Genomic DNA, 18,821 nt, shown 5'->3' with positions numbered 1-18,821 from the left:
ATATGATAAAACTGATCTTAATACATAGCATGATGGTGCTGCCTATATCCAAGACCTAAAATCATAATCTAACAAGAAATCCTAAAGAATCCAAATTTAAAAAGAAACTAAAAACCTAAAATAAAATAATTCTAAAACAAATGTAAAACTAGCCTAAAAATATTAAATCTCGAATCGGATAATTAAATTCTATTTTATATTTATAACCCAAATATCGAAACCGCAAAACGTTCATTTCAGTTGAGCACATGCGTCCTGGATCATCTCTCTCACTCTCTCGGAGTAGCAGTTAGCAAGAAGAGAAGGCCATGGCGATGGAATTAGAGTTAGGGTTTCCGTACTGGAAAGCCCTCCGTCGAAAGTTTGGTCCTGAATCTCCCTTCTTTGCATCTGGCAACCTCGAAAGGGAATTGCTCGTCAAACAGGTTCTTCTTCTTCTTCTTCTAATCTTTCATTTCTCAGTTTCTGGTGTCCTCTGAACCTCTCAATTGATCTACATCTGGCGAATTCTGGTGTTATTTGAAGAAAAGTTCCAATCTTGAGTCGGAAGAGCTAGGTTTTAAGCGTCAATGACATTTGGAGTTTCAAATTTTTTCTAGCACATTTGGCTGAAATGATTTGAACTTGTGATGTGGTTTGATAAAATTACTCTAATATTGTGTGTAGCTTGCACTGGATTTGACTGAAGATGAAAAGCGTGAGCTTCGGAATTTCGTGGATGAGGAAGGCAGGTATTTATAAGTAGCATTAGAGTTTTATACAGTGATTAATGTGTGGGCTTTAATTAGGGACTGGAAAGATGAAAATTTTGAGGGGATAATTTGATGTGTGTGTGTTTGTGCGCGCAGGGGTGTTTTCTGTCCCATTGTTGGTTGTGGAGCTAGATTGACTTGCTTGGAGGACTTTGAGGATCATTACAATGCTCGTCACACTGCATCTTGCTCTGTGTGCTCTAGAGTCTATCCAACGTCTCGGCTGCTCAGCATTCATGTATCTGAAGCTCACAGTTCTTTCTTTCAGGCCAAAGTCGCACGTGGTGATTCCATGGTATTTCCTGTTTATATCGTTCTATGTTGATGTTGTCTGAGGAATGATGATGTGATACGTTTCTGTTTTCCCTGTAGCTATGTGATGATGTGCTTCTGTCTCCGCTAGTCTTTGTGACAGTTCCCTCTTTCAACTTATAGAATGGTCGCCAATTTAGAATGTTAGGTTTTTGTGTGGAGGAAGAACAAAGCTCAAACATGACCATAGAAAGTCATTTCAAGCTTTTTCTGTTTCTTTCTTACATATCTGGCTGCTAAACTGGGATCAAATTTAAATCTTCAATGGCAATACTTTATAAAAACTTACCATCCTTGCTTAACATTGTTACTCTTCAAATTTCTAATCAGACAAGTATGTAGAATCTGAGGTTATACTTAAGCATGCAGAATTGATCTGATATTTCTCAAAACTCTAGCTTTTATTAGATATATCCAACATTTCTGCCCTGTACATGTGCTTTCTGGTCGTTAAATTTTGAGGGATAATGACTCCAAGGGATGAAATGTTTCTCCATCTTGTTATGGAACTTCCTTACTGGTTTAAGTCCATTGATTTGGTTTGAATGTCTATCTGTAACAGTATGAATGCCTTGTAGAAGGCTGTGATTTGAAATTGAAGACCTATAAAAGCCGGCAACAACATCTGGTGGATAAGCATAAGTTCCCCACTTCATTTGAGTTTTTCAAGAAGGCTCCTCCCTCCAAAAAACAGAGGCAGAAGAAACAAAGAAAGCAAGCTTATGTTAAGAGGGCAGATGCATCTGATATGGAAGTGGAAAATGAAGTCATTGATGACATTGATCATTCAAGAAAACAGAAGAAGAAGAATCAGCAGAAGCAAGCTAATCTCAAGAAGCCTGATGTATCTAATATGGATGTGGGAAATGAAGATATCAATAATCTTGTTACTGCTGTCTCCAAGTTAAGCACATCAGACTCCAGTCCCGCATCCATCAGCTTTGGTCGTCGACCCACTCGTGGCCTGACGTTTGTCCCACGAGCTGTTCAACGTGAGAAAAAACCAGACTCCACATAAGTTCAACAAAGAGATTGTGACCCTCACAACCCAATTGACGCGGGAATTGCTATTATTCTTTGCCTTCTTCCAGTGCAAGTACATAATGGCTTCTCAAAATGTACTTGGAAAATATTATAGGGAATTGTCTTGGAAGATTTTGAATGCTGTAGCCAAGGAATAGTTGTTTTAGTTGAGTTGAGTGCCTGATTTCAAAGAATGTGTTGGGAACACTAATGTGGTGGTTATTGACAACTTAAGCAAAGGTGCCTCGTGTGTTGCCTTCGATCTTTTGCAACTTCAAATGGCATTTACATTTCACATTTTGACATCTGTCTTTGAAACTCAGAACTATTTTGGTACTCACTATAAAATTGAGTGGTTCTAGTTGGACCTCTAAATTTGATATGTGGACCTCCAATTTTTTTCAGTTATTAATTGACTTTGTCAACTTATATGAAAAGACAAATAAGGACAAAGAGAGAAAAATGAAAAATTAAGTAAGTAAATAAATAAATACTCTTCTTACCTCCTCCAACCAAATATAACATTCAATTTAATTTTTTTTCCCGATATTTCCTTATATTGTCTATATAGTTTTATAATTTACTTAAAACAATTAAGTAAAAATAATAATTTCTATACATGGCCTATCATTTATTACAAAGGTAAATTCAAAACAATCTTATTTGAAATTTTCTTAAACTAAATTAATTGAATATTATGATATAGTTATTACTCGATCTTCCAACCCAATACCCTTGAAATCATTCTTTTAGCAAATTCAAAGGGGTTCCAACAACATATCAAGATAGAGAACCAACCATTTGATTAATTTTGGTGGAGGAGAGACCTACTCACAAGAGAGCAATGTCATGTGATTTTGATTCATTTTTCTTCTCGTGGTTGAAGATAGAGATAAAAAGTAGAATAACAGATTGTTGTATCTCATGTTCAAGGGCATTTTGGTAAAAATAAGGAGGTCTACTTAGCTTTTCAAGTATTCTAAAAAATAAATTAGAGGTGTACTAAGTATGGGAGGTCCAAATAGCAAATTTGGAGGTCCAACTAGAACCATCCTATAAAATTTTCGGTTAAAAAAAAAAAAACAGTCGAAATTAGAACACATCAGCAAAACGACAGTCGTTTAATAGGACTGAGAGGGTATTACTGCATGTCGGTATAAAATCCCCTGTTTCCTCAAGATTCAGCTCATTCTTCATTTCCTGGTGTTCTTCCCCCCGAGGCCTTAAATTCTAGAATAACTTAACAAATAAATCCTCGATTTCCTGGAAAAGAAAAATGGACGCCATAGATTCAGTGTTTGAGCCTCTGAGAGAATTCTCCAAGGACAGCGTTCGCCTGGTTAAACGCTGCCACAAACCCGACCGGAAAGGTAATAATCCATTTCAAATCCAAATCGGATCTGCATCTGTTTGAACATTGACGCAATGTGTAGTCCTAATCCTTTTGATTGTTTTGCATTTGGGATACATGAGAATCTTATATTGATGCGGTGCGTATTGCATGCAACAGAATTCACAAAGGTGGCGGTACGTACGGCCATCGGGTTCGTGGTGATGGGATTCGTTGGCTTCTTTGTGAAGCTCATCTTCATTCCGATCAACAACATCATCGTCGGAGCTGCTTAGGTAAGGTCCTCTGATCAGTCATTAGTTTGATCGCTCTGCATGCATGATCAAACAATTATCGAGGAAGTTGTCTCTGACTGATTGTATTAGTTTCATATAGATCTGTACTGTACATAATTTTTTCAGATTCTAGTTGTGTTCTGTGGTTGATAATCGTTTATGATTATTGTGGGGGGCTATTTCGGGTGATGCCAATAACAAAAGAATCTTTTTTAGGTTCATAGATCACTAACATCTTGATAAGGGTAATATAATGACAGGAAATCAAAGTAGTTTCATACATTGTATCACAACTCCTTGGCTTACTTTTGTATTGTGTTGAAGATTCATCAATACATGTGAGTATATTAAAACAAGATGAGTTCCTGTCTTCCTGACATTATGTTGATGCTGCAATGATGTGGTGGTGCAGGTCATTTGGCACTTGTAAGAAAGAAGATGGAGCTATCAAGGAACACTAAATAGGGATAAGATCTACCGCCAAGTGCATTATGATGCTTACAGTTTACCTATTGTTTGTTTTTCAGAAAGATTCTACCCTCTTAGCTTGTTCTTTTGTAATTCAGAGATGTTGAGTTCAACATTCGATTTTCTTCTCTCACAATTAAACAAATCAACTGTTCTCTGTTTCGCTAAGTGTGAGTCATGAAAGCTCTATTCTCTCTTGCAGTTCAGTTTTGGCTTTGCTAGTTCTAAGAGTTGATGGGAAGACCTAAAAGAATAGAAAAGCTTAGGGATGATTTGCTAGGTCACAAGTACATTGTGGTGAGAGCTAGTCATGAGCAATGAAGTCTGGGGCTTCGATAATATGAAAACAAATGATAAAACATTATCAAAACCAAATTTCCATGAACGATCAAAGCATCACAGTTAGTACTCATGAATATGAAGTTCAAGCCGCTGTCAACATTGCACTAATGAATTTTATCTTCCAAGTGAGAAGTACATCAGAAAGGGACTAAAATCTGCATACTTGGTACAACACTTGAGACTTCTCAATGATTTGAACACAAAATTATACAAAAAGGAAAGAATTATGCTGCCTTTGATAGTACTTCATATACGAGATGAGCAACAATCAACAAAGAGGATTGGTCTCTGCACCATTATCAGCAGATGCAAGCACCAGTTGTGGTTTCTTTTTAGGGAAAATGATCATTTACCCAATTTTGGGGTTAATTAACTCCACTTATCCAAACACTCTAAAAGATTGCCCACTTACCCAAACACTCTAAGAGATCATTTCCCTAATACCCAATTAAGTATTTTTTTATTCATTTTTATTTATTTTTGGGACAATTTTGCCCTCTCCTTCTTTGTCACTTAGAGAGAGAAGTCATCGAATACCTTGTCGGATTCCGGTGACCAATGGCCGGCCGCGGACTCTGGTGATGGACTTCGGCGACCGGTCACTGGAATCCGGAATTCGGCTACCGGACTGGTGACCGGATTTCGGCGTCTGAATTTATTGCCCCCTAATAATACCTAGTAACCATATTATTGCCCTCTCAATAATCATATTATTGCCTCTCAATAATCATATTATTGCTTCCTAATAATCATATTATTGTTTCCTAATAATCATATTATTGCCCCCAATAATCATATTATTACCCTCCAATAATCATATTATCGCCCTCAAGTGAATTGCATAAACTCCAAAAACCAAAATGAACACACTACAGACACAATTGATCACTTTATATGTTCAATTGTACACGTTCACTTTTTTTTTTTTCCTTCCCCATTCTCGGAGCTCCCAGTATACCGAAAAAAAAAAAAAGTGCTATGGGCACCCAGAATTTGCTCTGGGCACCAGATTGGATCGACCAGGGACGAAGACACCGGCGATTGGCGCAACAGGTGGCCGGTGGTCTGTACAGATCGGCGACGAGATGCAGGTCTGGCTCGTTGCGGTCTGGGTTGAGCATCTGTCGGATCGTGCCGGAGTGGAGCAGAAACTGGTTTTCCGGCGGTCTGGGTTGTAGTCCGGTGACTTGGCGGCGTCAAGTTCTGGTCTGGAGTCGGATTTCCGGCGTAATTTCATCGACGGTGGAGAGAGAGAGAGAGAGAGTATGAGGGGAGTAGTTGTTAATTAAAATGAGGGCAATACTGTCAATAGATGTTAGATTGGGTAAATGGGAGTAAAAAATTCTTAATGAAGTAAGTAGACAATTTTTAGGCTAAAATTGGGTAAGTAGTCACGGTCCCCTCCCGAGGGTAAACACTCACCCGTCAATTGAATCGTCGTTGAACATGTTAGAACTAGGCTACTAGCACAAAGTACCTACTCTTTCAAGCCAACAACTGTAAGGTTCAACAACTTCAGAACAAACCTTCTTCCTGTCAGGTCCATACTTCTCAAACTTAACCAAGCCATCTATCAAAGAGAAAATGGTATGGTCCTTGCCAAGCCCCACATTCTTCCCCGCATGGAACTGAAAATAATGCGGGAAAAAAAAAACAAGACATCTCATTATCTCAACGTCAAACAGGACTCTCAATGTCCATGGAAGGTAACAAAAACTAAAATTACGTCAAACAAAGGACACGGCATTATCTAATAAGAGCATCGAACTAGTGGAACAGACATATTATTGCCTAAAAATACAGCCCTGAATGCCTTAACTGATATCTAAGCTAAAACACTGATAAAACATGCATCTTTATAATGGAATAGCTTCGTCGAAACACACTGCCCAAATCATTTTATGACTGACAGACCACACTCAATGCCATTTTAAACCATATATCATTATCTCTTGCTGTTCGATTTTTACTACATCTAAGCTGTTCTAGCACTTTGTTCTAACCAAATTAAAAAGGGCATGGTAACCAAAGTCTCAATCTTTTGGGAATATTTACCTTGGTGCCACGCTGACGTATGAAGATGGAGCCGGGCTTGGCGACCTGGTCACCGTAAATCTTGACGCCGAGCCTTTGGCCTTTGGAATCGCGACCGTTCTTGGTACTACCAGCTCCTTTCTTGTGCGCGTTTTGAATCGTCAATGGCAATCTGCGTTGGGTAGTAGTAGACAAGGATAGCTTTGGGCCCAATTGGACGGAGCCCATATCACCTCTGAAGAAAGAGGAGGACGTGGAAGAAGAAGAGCTTGAGCTCAGGGCCATCCCTCTGAATGCTCCGACTAGGTTGAAACTCATAGACGCGACCGCCATTTTCTGGGGAATTAATTTTCATGCAATCAAAAGGGTGTGAAGTTCTAGGAGATTTGAAGCAAAAGCTTATAGCTTTGGACTCTGGAGGAGGAGGAAGAAGACTGGGGATTACTGCCAGCAACTGAAATCAGCGCCGTCCACGTCGGTATATGGTGTTTTCTATTATTTACCTGTTAAATTTATGAAAAATGGAAAATACAAAAGTAAACTAAAAGCTTTAATAAAGGTAAGACTAGGAAGTTGTATATTGTATGATATGGGGTAGATGCACAATATGCTCTCTATGTATTCTGTGATTTTATTAATTAAGGTTTGAGGACAGTCATACCGACAATTATTTAAAAAAAATAATTATAAAAAAATGACTTTATCTTATTGATTGAAAAATTCCGATCACATAATGCATGGTAAAATTTCACAGTTGATACTTTGTATTCATAGAATCGTTGTACTCCATATTAATATTTGATAGCAGATCGAGGTTGTAATTGTATATTGGACTATTGGTCATAATGAGGCAAAATGGTCACTAGACCATGAATTTCTTAGTACTAGGGATATTAAGTGGCTAAAGTAACACAATTCTATGTAGTAATGTCATCAAATATGAATTTGAAGAGCAAACGTGCTTGATAAAATATTTTAAAGACAATTTCATACGTTTGAATATCTTACAAGCAGTGTCGTATTTATTTTGGTTCCATCAAGTATGCTCATAATTGCTCATGGAGTATCCATCATGATCATAGTTTATTATTCCCAAGTCCCTTTGTCCAAACATATAGCAACCAAATGAAGAAACTAAAAGCTAATTAAAGTCATTAGATACTTGATTTGGCGAGAGTACGTACGTAATACATATATATATAGTACACATATTATAGTGTCAGTGATCAAATAGTCTCATGCATTATGGAGTGCAGGAAAACGATGAGGAGTAGCAATCACGTACAGGTCATGCTTTCTCCTACATGTTATCCCGAAGGCCTCGGACATGTCAAGTTCATCTGGTTTAATCCCATTCCCCAACTCCCAATCAAAATGGTAGAGCAATTGAGAAAGAGCAACTTCAATGATTGAAACTCCAAATGACATCCCCGGACATATTCTTCTCCCAGCTCCAAAGGGAATGAACTCAAAGTCGAAACCTTTAAAGTCAACATTTGATTTAGAACCATGCATGAACCTCTCTGGCTTAAACGACTCTGCATCAATCCAACACTCCGGATCTCTTCCAATTGCCCACTCGTTGATGAGCACTTTCGTTTTGGCTGGGATTGCGTATCCGCTGATTTCGCAACTTTCTCTTGATTCTCTTGGTAGTAATGTGCCTGGAGGGTGCAGTCTCAGAGTTTCTTTCACAACTGCTTTTAAGTAATCCAGGTTTTGAACGTCTACTTCTTCAATTTTTGGCTTTCCTTCGAGGAGTTTTCGCAGCTCAGCTTGGGCCTTGTTCATTACGCTAGGGTTTCTCATCAACTCCGACATTGCCCATTCGATGGTAGTAGCTGTAGTCTCACTACCTGCAGAGAATATATCCTGGTGATCACCAAAAACTAAATGGATGAGCCCCAAAGTGACCAAAAGGGATTAGTTCCAACACTTAACAAATCCTAAACACGTGCTCATGTGTAGTCGCCAATACTCAAATAATTGTGCATACAGTGACCAAAAGAAAGTAGTTCTGTTAGAGAAATGAAGTACCCGCCACCAATAAGACCACGTTATTTTCAAGCCATTCAGCATTGTGCTTAACAAATTCATTGGGAATGAAGAAGCATATATAATCTAATGTGTCTTAAACTAAATGTTATACAGGGACCTTCTCAACAGAACAAAAACTAGAGAAAATGATAGCTGCACATGCAACTACTTCTCAGTTATGTAATCTCTGTTATAATTTGTTAGATGTACGAATTTTAGGTGAAACAACTTCTAGTTAGATGTTTAGACCAATATTTGATTCTCTTAATTTCTTATATTTGTAGTCACAACAATCAAGTAAACCAATTAATGCTCCAAGCAATGATCGTGAAAATAGATGATGTGCACTTTTGAATTGGAACAATTATGAAGAAGATGAAGTGGTGGCCGAAGGAAAGATCTCTTCAACAAACCCAAGTACAAAAGTTCATTGTGTGCCTCTTGGAAGAGAGTGTTGGAAGGTTTGGGTTGATGTGGTGTTTGATGAGTATCAAACTATGGAAGTGTACAGAGCAACCATGGATGCCAAACAACTTGGTGAAGCTGTAGGTAGCACTCTTGCATGGCCAAAAAGCTAGATTAAAATGCTTCCTTAGTAGTTAAAGTAGCAGGTACCTTTTGCTTTACTAGAGTATTTATGTAGGTCAGGAAGTTGAAGTAACATGCATGTTTTGTCAATGATGATGAGCAAAGAATTCAGTACTTTGTCATGCATGTTTTGTAAAGAATTTGAATATATGTATAAGAGAATGTGGCACTCTTAATGAAATGAATATTTTTCATACATGGTTATAGTGTACTAATATAGGCATGTGAATGTGTTTAAGTAATGGTGAATGTTTATAGACGTACAGGAAACTATAGCGCAGCAAATTAGGTGCAATAATATATAGTGAAATGTTATAACAACGTATTCAGTAATATGACAACATACCATGTATATATGCTATCGAAAACTAAAGACAACATGCTGAGAGTGTTGTTAAAACTTATAACACGCGCTTGAAATGTTATCGAAAATTTATCACAACGTGCAAAGCTCATTGTTGAATAATTACAACAACTTGCTTCACCTCTTTTCGACAACGTGCAAAGCGCGATGTTAAGGACTCTTGGACTTTTAATGACTCTGGCATCTACAACGTACATGCGCCGAACGTTGTTGAAAGTGATTGACAACATGAATTGCATGTTGTTAAACATGTTTTTTCTTGTAGTCAGTGGCGGAGCCACATTGGGGCACATTGGGTCCCGTGCTCCAGTAAACTTTCGAATATATATAATTAAGTTACCAGCTAGCATAGATGGCTGGGATGGCTGGGATAGTGCAGTGGTCTGCCATGCTATAGCTACGTCACAAGTCCTGGGTTCGAATCAGGCTAACTTCAGAATTTTTTGTTTAGATTTTTTCCATGGTTTAATTCTAGCTTGCAGCACTAATTAACGGCGCACATCTCATGTGTGCCGTCAGAATGTCTTTATTCCAATAATTTACGGCGTGCATTTCATGTGTGTCGTAAATTTAGTTATTTATTTACAGCGTGCACAATATGTGTGTCGTAAATGAGTTATTTTACTATTATTTTACAGCTTACATTTCTAGTATTAACTTTTTCTGATCGAAGTATTAAATCACCCCTCCTCTCTCTCTCTCTCTCTCGATAACAAAAGAATCGCAGCCCTAGAAATCGATGAGATTCAATTGGAGACTCTAAAATGAATCCCTCGCTGTCTTCTTCCTCTCCATCTTCTACTTCTTCAGCTTTCGCCGGTTCCTGGTTCTCCGGCGTTGTCCGGGGTCGGTCTGACCGTGCCGGCTCCGTCGTGCGGAAGAATCAGTTCCGAGGGGCGCTCTTCAAGTACGGCCCCAAACCAATTCAGGTTAGGTTGAATCAAAGATCGTACATATGTGGTTTAATTTCAGTCGGAAATGGATTTCGAGACCTTGATCTTTGCTTGTGAATCTGTGATTGTGATATGCAAATATGCAATGTTTATGTGTAGACTAAGATTTGAATTTGGTAAATGAATTGGTGTTGAGCATTTGGTTTTGGTTACCGATTATTGGTTATGAAATGCTGGAACTTGCGTGTGAAGGTTAACCTAGTTTTCGGTATCATATAAGGTATATCTAGATTTAGTTCAGTGGAAACTGTGAGACTATAGCAATTTGGGATTGATAGGGTTTTGAAAGAGTAGAAGTCAATTCGTGTGTTGGAAGGTTCAATGTTTAGCTATTTATTTCATTCAATGAAGAGCAATGTTTATGGTTACGGTAATGTGGGAAGGTTTAGGGCTTAAGGCCAACATTCAATTGGAACTTGTAGTTAATTGAGGAAATTTAAGCTGAAAATTCATTTTCAAGTTGAAGTTGTTTTTGAGTGTGATGAAATTCATGTATGTGGTTATGTTAGGAGAGACATGTAATGATTTGGGAGTAGTTAGTTCATCAATGGGGGATAAAGTAAGCATTTGGTATGGTTAGAGTTTCCAGCCTAAGAAATGGTTAGAGTTTTGGAGGAAGGTTCATGTATGCTGAAGTTCATGAACCTTACATAATTATAAGCATTGGTATTTTAACCAAATGTTACAAGTAGTTGGATGCCATTTTTATGTCACATGAATATGTTTTTATAGCTTTAATAAGTTTTGCATTCAATTTGTCTTTTATAGTTTCTCTGCACTTTCTAGTCCCACCAATTCCGAATACTGAGAGGTATATTTCCTTTTGTAGTATGCAAGTATGAGGATATCAGAAGAAGAAAGAGCAAGTAGTGAAGTATATTATTGAGGAGGAGGTGATAGAAGCTGGTAGGCTTGATTAACTTTGCATATAAGCTGTCTATGAATAAAACAATGGTTTACATCTGAACTGAAGTTCTTTCTGTTTTTCAGCTAGGCTACATGGAGCAGCAGCTTGAGAAAATTCTTGATATTGTGATGTCCAAGTGCAGGTCTTTATTGATGATGCTCTCTCAGAGTTGATATTTGACAGCTATAACTGCTTTATATTGTACTTAAGTGGAAAACATGAGATGGTCTAATGTTTATTTAGGAATGTGGAAGGAGATGGTTGAGACAATTTATGAACCGAAATCATGATTGAGACAAAGTTTCACATGGAACGGATGGGTTCATAAGATAACCTGGATTTAATTTCTTTGGTGAATTTAATCCCTCAATAGGCCATGAGGGATTGGTACAATGCTCAAATATTTGGAGTTTGTCTTGGCTCCTTATGCTGCATTTTGGGCTCTGGAGCTTTGAAAGTCCTCTCACATTTCAATTCCTTTTTTTTTTTTTTTTCAACAGCATAGTTCCCATTTTAGCTTCAGTTTTCTTTCGACAACAGCATTGTTTTTTCCTCTTGATTTCATTGATGATTAGGAGCCACAAAGGATTTGTAACAATGCTCAAATGAATGGTTTTGAGTCTGTCATGGCTTCTTGTGCTGCTTTTTTGGGGCTTTGGAGCAAATTTCACTTTCATCATTCATGTTTCTTTGCTTTGAGAGTTTCAAAACTCTTTTCTTTGTAGCGCTAAATTCTAGAGTTAATCATGTTGTTTATGCTTGTTAGCTTAATTACGTGTATTTTGTATGTGCTCTTGAACGTTGCATTATATTGACAGCTGGTGGATCTTACTTTCAGGGCTTAACAATTGTTACTCATGTAATTAAATAAGGTGGTAAATTTATTGCGAAGATATTCCATGGAAAAGATACTAGTCTTCTTTATTGTCAGGTAGCTTTGGAGCTCCCAAATTTGGGTGCCTAATAGACTTGTTACAAATTATATTTCTGCATGTTGTTGTGGTGAGAACTACATTTTGATCCAATTTCCTTTTGTTGCAGCTGAAAGTATTTTTCCCGATTGTGACTTTTACAAAATCAAAAAGCAGCCGCAATTCCAGCATAGGTATTATATTTTGAGTATGTCTGTTATAAATTTGGGATCGTGCCTGCTTGGTTTTTACATGTTTTTTGCAACTATATAATATCAGGGAAGAACTTTATATGTTCAAAGCCTCCACAATTTCATGCTTTGGTACTCTTCTCATAATTCGTTGATTTTGGCGCCAAATTTGCATGTGCTTAAGTTGTAGTTGGTTTTGAGTTTTACGTTGATGTGCTTTCATTTTAGCAGAGAGATGAACTGATTGAAGATCCAACTTCACTAATGTTTGTCATTGCTTGTCTTTGTAGGCTCTATGATGTACGACTTCTTTATGGGAAATGGTTGGATGTGGCATCATATCAAGCTATCATCAGCCCCTTCAAGTACTCATGTAATCAATCTGAAGACAATTCTAATCTAGCTAGCATGTTCTATATTTGAAAACCAGTTTAACTGTACTATGATTTTGTAATATGAAGTTACTTAATTGATATAATTTACTACATGAATGCTTTTGTTAACTATGCTTGAATGAAAGGGTTTAATTGAAAGTATTGTCTATTAGAAGAGTGAATGAAGACATCTTTTACGACACGCGAAATGGTATTTTACGACACCCAAAAGGGCTTTTTAAGACACGCAAAATGGTCTTTTACGGCACACAATTAAAGTTGTAAAATATCTTTCATGGCGCGCAAAAGAGTGTTTTACGACGCGCAAAAAATGTTTTTTACGGCGCACATTTTGTGTGCCACAAGAGAAATTTGTCTTTTACGACACGCTTCTTTGTGCCGTAAAGTTATTTTTTACAGCACACATTGTGTGTCGTAAAAGACCAGTTTTGCTGTAGTGTCGAGATAATTCTCCAAATTATCTCGAAGTTATCTCACATAGAATAAGGCAATGTGTTTTGAGAAATTATCTAAAAGAAGTTAAAACAATAGTAATGAACAAAAATAGCACGCTCGGTATGGTGCGAGCTCTAACCGAGGAAAGTAAATTCTGCGTTCTGCTACCATCGGTCAAAACATCCGAATTTTTTTTTTTTTTTTTTTTTTTTTAAAAAAAACCCCACCCCATCCCCACCCTTGATGGGGCTCGAACTCCTTACCTCTTATATATGAGACCAAAGCCTTACCACCCCACCAAACACACACACCCATCCGAATTTAATTAGTGATATATTTTTATGAGTACTGTATATGCAAGTGCTACAATTGATATAAGGGGAATTTGATTCTACACCCAAATTCACACACCCCTTTTAGAATAAACTCATCCATAAGAGTGTTTTAATATACACCCAAACCAATTAATTAGGTTTATTCAAAATAAAAAAAAAAACCTATTAAATAGGATAAATATTAAAACCCAATGTTGTTAAGAATTACTAAAGCTGCCACTATCAAATTCCCCATTCACCTATTAAATAGGATTGGATTTTAGTCTTGCTGCCGATGGAATTACTCAACCCTTGATTCCAACAATTGAAAACTCTCCTCTGGGTTGGAGGTTATGTAATCTCCACATTCAAAAGCCTAATCTCTACATTCAAAGCCGGTATCAAAATCTCCACAATCATACGATTATGTTTTTGATTTCAAATTGTGATTGTGATATAAATGGATCACACAATCAAAGGTTGGTGGGTTGCCTTTGTTCAACTGCATATCCCTTTAATCCGATTAGCACAGTTGATGAGCATTGTGTTTGCTACTTATTCAATAGGTGTGTGTCTTCCTGACGAAGAGGTATTTGTTTTGTGATTTTTCAGGGTTTATGCTATTGAATAGGTATAATAGACTCTACAAGTTCTTGATTGCATGTTTCTTTTTCCTCTTATTGTTTCTTAATAGATTCTACAAGTTCTTGATGGCTAAATAATACTCCCACCTAGAGTTTAGGTGTGACCTTCTCCACAATCATGCGATTATGTTTTTGATTTCAAATTGTGATTGTGATATAAATGGATCTCACAATCAGAGGTTGGTGGGTTGCCTTTGTTCAACTGCATATCCCTTTAATCTGATTGGCATGGTTGATGAGCATTGTGTTTGCTACATATTCAATAGGTGTGTGTCTTCCTGACGAAGAGGTATTTGTTTTGTGATTTCTCAGGGTTTATGCTATTGAATAGGTTTCCTCTCATTGTTTCTCAATAGATTCTACAAGTTCTTGATGGCTAAAGAATACTCCCACCTAGAGTTTAGGTGCTATCTAATAATAGGAATATCTCCACAAAAGGATGTTGAAGCACGTTGAGAAATCTACGAAATCTAATAGGTATATCTACACAATCATATCTACTAAAAATTAGCAAATATATAGATCAAATCTGAAAGGAAGAGATATACAATAATTAAGGCAATTAATCTTTTTAAATAAGGAATATCTACACAAACATATCTCCTAAAATATGGCATATATAATTAAGGCGATTAATCACGTTGAGATATCTAAAATAGGAATATCTACACAAACATATCTACTAAAAAATGGCAAATATATAGATCAAATCAGAAAGGAAGAGATATACAATAATTAAGGCAATTAACCGTTTTTAAATCAGGGAAAATAAATTGATTGTATTAAATTCTAATTTGTGTTTATAACAGCTGATGCCATATTTAAATTCAAAAAAAAAAAAAAAAGCTATATTTGAGGAATATTTTCCTTATTTAATCAGAAGGGTAAAATAGTCAAACTAAAAAAAGGTGAAAAAACTTAATTATAGACTTAAAACCTATAAGGAATGTTTAATTATGTGAATGGGTATAGATTAAAAGAAAATATATGAATGAGTTTTTCTTAATAAGAGCTTCATTTTTTGGGTTTTTTTTTCTAATTTTCTCATATATAGGGGGAATATGGATGAGCTCCAAACTAACCAAAAGGGAAAAATTAATTCAAACACTAATACATCCTAAACACGTGCTCATGTCTGTATATTTAGTAGCCAAATATTTGAGTACTAGGGAAATAAAGCAAGTTGGGGTTTGAGTTTTTCTATATCAATAAGGCAATGTTTTCAAGAAATTGTCTCAAACAAGTCAAAACTATAGTAACGCACAAAAATAGCAAGCTTGGGTGTGAGCTTTAATCGAGAAAAATAAAATATTGACTCTGCCAATTAATACTGATCAAATCAATTTTTTTTTTTTTTTGAGAAAAAGGGCGGTTCGGCACCCCTCAAGCAAACAAATTTGATCAACATAATTTGGTAAACAAATTTTATGATTATATGCAACTGTGCAAGTGATATAAACTTACCATAATTACATCTTTGATCTGATCGGTTGTTACTTCAAGCTCCTTGGACTCCTGAAGTTTTAGAAGTACGTCAACAAAATCTTCCTCCGGCTTGTTAACCTCATTGCCTTGATTTTTGATCTTGTGATCATTGATGATCCTCTCAAGAATCTTTTCGAGCTTGTTTCGCATCTTCTTCATCTTAGGTATTGTCCCAGTAACATAACCAAGAAACCTGAGAGAAGGAAACAAGTCAGGTATGTCAAAGCCTGCAGCTAGTTGTGTAGCTTCCTCGAGCCATGAAGTAAACTCCTTTTCATCTTTGCACTTTTGACCAAGCGCTGCCCTCGACACTATCCCATTTGTCAAGCTGGAGATCTTCTCACTGAAGTTGATGGGAGTAAGTCCCTTTGATGATGAAGAATGAATGGATTCGATGAAATTCAAAACCTCTTCTTCTCTGATAGATCTGAAAGACTGTACACGTTTAGTGTTGAAGAGTTTGAGAACACAAACCTTGCGCATCTGTCTCCAGTAATCACCATAAGGAGAAAACACAATGCTTGATTGAGCAAAGGACATGACTTCTACAGCCAAAACCAAAGGCCTCTGAGCAAAAGTGAGCTCATGTGTCTTCAAGACCTCTTCTGCAGCTTTGGAGGAAGAAATTACAGTAGCCTCCACCTGACCCAGTTTTAGGTGCATAATAGGTCCATGTTTCTTGGCCAAGTCTCTCAATGCATGATGTGGTAGTGGATTACCAGTAGCCAACTGATGCAAGTTTCCGATAATAGGCAGCTTCCATGGCCCTGGTGGAGACTTCCTAGGGCCTGATCTGACTTTGGATTTCTTCCAAACAATAACCAGGATCAAGAGAGAAGTGAACAGAGGTATTTGGAGCATTAAGAGAGACATTGGAGATCTATGATCGATATTAATTATGCACTCAAATTAAGCTGTTGAATCAAAAGAGGATATTATGAATGTATATATAGCTTCTGGCCTGGTTGAACTTAGGTAGAATAGTTTTTGAATAATGAAATACGTCATTCAACTAATATATTGCGTGAGATCGATTATTAGCTTACAATCGAGATGGTGACCTCTGTTGATTAGTCAAGATGGGTACTGGCATCAAGGCTACCGTGTTCATTTTCTATTTGTGAGTTATAGGCAGCACCTTCAACGGTGGCAGCACCTTCAACGGTTCAACCTATCAATTAGTATCATCCATTTGTCAACACGCACTACACCAAAAATCTTATCAGACAACGGTAGAAAACCGTTGTGGGATTTGGAGACCCACCGTTGTAGAGTGAGCCGTTGTCTGATGAAAAATCAGACAACGGTGGAACACAGTTGTGAGAAACACACAGACAACAGATATGTGTTATAACTGTTGTGTGATAGCTCGGCAGATGCCAAGCGCAGCTGCGTAGCAGTTGAGGCGCTGTCTTCAGACAACAGTGCCAGTTTTAAGCTGTTGTATGTTAAGCGTGTCAGACAACATTTTTTTATTTTGTCTGTTGTCTGATTGATCTTCAAACTTCAGTTCTTGGACTATATCTGTTGTGTGATTAACTTTAGGACAACAGAGTTCAATTGGTTCTGTTGTGTGATTAACTTTTACGACAACAGAGTTCAATTAATTCTGTTGTGTGATTAACTTTTAGGACAACAGAGTTCAATTAATTATGTTGTCTGAGTATAAATCAGAAGACACTGATTCGTTAAAAACCGATGTGTGATATGATTGATTACAATGTGTTTTTGTCCCATTTTTGGTCATTCAGACAACAGGCAGTGATCATTATATCTAATCTGTTGTGTGATCATTTGAACATCCCATTCCTGAATTAGATTGTGGTCCATTTACCAAATGAACAGTACTCTATCAAATACAAACATTGCAAACCATCAAATGATTCATATAACCAATACTTTAAACTTCAAAAGCAAAAGGGGTGCATTTCCCAATCATTGAAACCAACATTTTACACAAGAAAAGCATTCTAGTGCATGCCCATCTACTTGGGACATCAAAAAGCTGATACACATATATATTGTTCCAAAACATGCTACACATGGTGCATGACAGTGTACCAGCAGAGAAGCACAAAAAAGATGCTTTCCTTATCTAAAATGTACCAGCAACAAGTGCGTTACTTCATGACTCGTGCACATATGTGTTGACGACAAACTTCCCCCACTCATTTCGCACTTGATCAATATCCACTTAGGTGTATTGGCTGCTGCCTCTCCTCTCTTACTGAAATCAGTTTATTATATCAAAAGGATCAGTTAATAATTTTGGTGAATGAGGCATGGATATAATAACACACTTAATAGAAATTGTACATACTGCCTATATCACATACCGCCAAGCATAAGAAACAACCTCGTAGGTGGGCCCCACGACATGACTAGCCTCGCCTATGGCATGCATCCGGTATATGCACAACAAATGCATCACAAGCATACATAACCATGCAACCTATAACTTTACAACTTCATATTTAGGTATCTGATTATATGCATTTATATGCGTATAATTATATCTAAAGCACTAGAATTAAGTCAATCCTCATGTCAATTAATATGTGATTAATTCATTTTTATTTATTTTGTAGAAAATAAGCGGAGTTGCGGAAACGTGAGAAAATGGTGCAAAATTGGAGCAAATTAGAGTTTCCGACAAAATGACGAAGTTCTTGATGCGGTCAACCACGGTCAAAGCCAGGGAAGAAGCATAAAGCAATTACGCATAGTTGTGGGTAGGGCTGGGCACGGGCCGGGACCGCATGTCAATTTGCTAGGCCCGGGACCGAGCCCGTTTTTTCCAGGCCGGGCTCAAATAATGTTTTTTAGTTATAGGGACCGTGAAGGACCGGACCAAATAGGCCCGGGCCGGTCCTGCCGGGTTTTCGGGCCCAAAAGTCCAATTTTGCTTACCTTCATTTTCAGATTTTCAAATTTGCTTACCTTCATCATTTTCAGACTTTTAACCATACTCAAATTCCCACATACAGAAGCTCAAAACTAGAAACAAAAAGTTATCCAACTAAAACCCAGAATTCAACTC

At 37.2% G+C, this 18,821-nt stretch overlaps 4 protein-coding genes and 1 long non-coding RNA gene across 6 annotated transcripts; 3 read left to right on the top strand and 2 right to left on the bottom strand.

Moving 5' to 3' along the window:
* The first annotated feature begins 215 nt into the window (after positions 1 to 215).
* LOC133707405 (uncharacterized) lies at positions 216 to 2,335 on the top strand. The gene is made up of 4 exons (XM_062132977.1): positions 216 to 425; positions 667 to 731; positions 849 to 1,047; positions 1,627 to 2,335. The coding sequence occupies exons 1-4, from the start codon at positions 309 to 311 to the stop codon at positions 2,080 to 2,082; spliced, it is 837 nt and encodes a 278-aa protein (XP_061988961.1). The 5' UTR covers positions 216 to 308; the 3' UTR covers positions 2,083 to 2,335.
* A 936-nt stretch (positions 2,336 to 3,271) lies between these two features.
* On the top strand, positions 3,272 to 4,343 carry LOC133707400 (protein transport protein Sec61 subunit gamma-1-like). Its single transcript, XM_062132969.1, has 3 exons — positions 3,272 to 3,457; positions 3,598 to 3,713; positions 4,126 to 4,343. The coding sequence occupies exons 1-2, from the start codon at positions 3,364 to 3,366 to the stop codon at positions 3,711 to 3,713; spliced, it is 210 nt and encodes a 69-aa protein (XP_061988953.1). The 5' UTR covers positions 3,272 to 3,363; the 3' UTR covers positions 4,126 to 4,343.
* A 1,643-nt stretch (positions 4,344 to 5,986) lies between these two features.
* LOC133734684 (uncharacterized) lies at positions 5,987 to 6,933 on the bottom strand. The gene is made up of 2 exons (XM_062162301.1): positions 6,579 to 6,933; positions 5,987 to 6,151 (listed from the first exon to the last, which is right to left on the bottom strand). The coding sequence occupies exons 1-2, from the start codon at positions 6,888 to 6,890 to the stop codon at positions 5,987 to 5,989; spliced, it is 477 nt and encodes a 158-aa protein (XP_062018285.1). The 5' UTR covers positions 6,891 to 6,933.
* Positions 6,934 to 7,699: 766 nt separating this feature from the next.
* LOC133726761 (desmethyl-deoxy-podophyllotoxin synthase-like) lies at positions 7,700 to 16,750 on the bottom strand. The gene is made up of 2 exons (XM_062154374.1): positions 15,761 to 16,750; positions 7,700 to 8,429 (listed from the first exon to the last, which is right to left on the bottom strand). The coding sequence occupies exons 1-2, from the start codon at positions 16,652 to 16,654 to the stop codon at positions 7,794 to 7,796; spliced, it is 1,530 nt and encodes a 509-aa protein (XP_062010358.1). The 5' UTR covers positions 16,655 to 16,750; the 3' UTR covers positions 7,700 to 7,793.
* On the top strand, positions 9,737 to 13,294 carry LOC133726762 (uncharacterized). 2 transcript variants are annotated; one of them, XR_009854924.1, is made up of 5 exons: positions 9,737 to 11,405; positions 11,490 to 11,548; positions 12,245 to 12,337; positions 12,448 to 12,511; positions 12,799 to 13,294. It is a non-coding gene; the product is annotated as an uncharacterized LOC133726762 (long non-coding RNA). The 2 variants fall into 2 exon arrangements; XR_009854923.1 differs by lacking the exon at positions 12,799 to 13,294 and having other exon boundaries at positions 9,737 to 10,475; positions 11,268 to 11,405; positions 12,448 to 12,787.
* Positions 16,751 to 18,821: the final 2,071 nt, after the last annotated feature.

Source organism: Rosa rugosa, chromosome 1, assembly GCF_958449725.1.
Source record: "Rosa rugosa chromosome 1, drRosRugo1.1, whole genome shotgun sequence".
Lineage (NCBI taxonomy): Eukaryota > Viridiplantae > Streptophyta > Magnoliopsida > Rosales > Rosaceae > Rosa > Rosa rugosa.
This window is presented reverse-complemented; position numbering and strand designations above follow the sequence as displayed.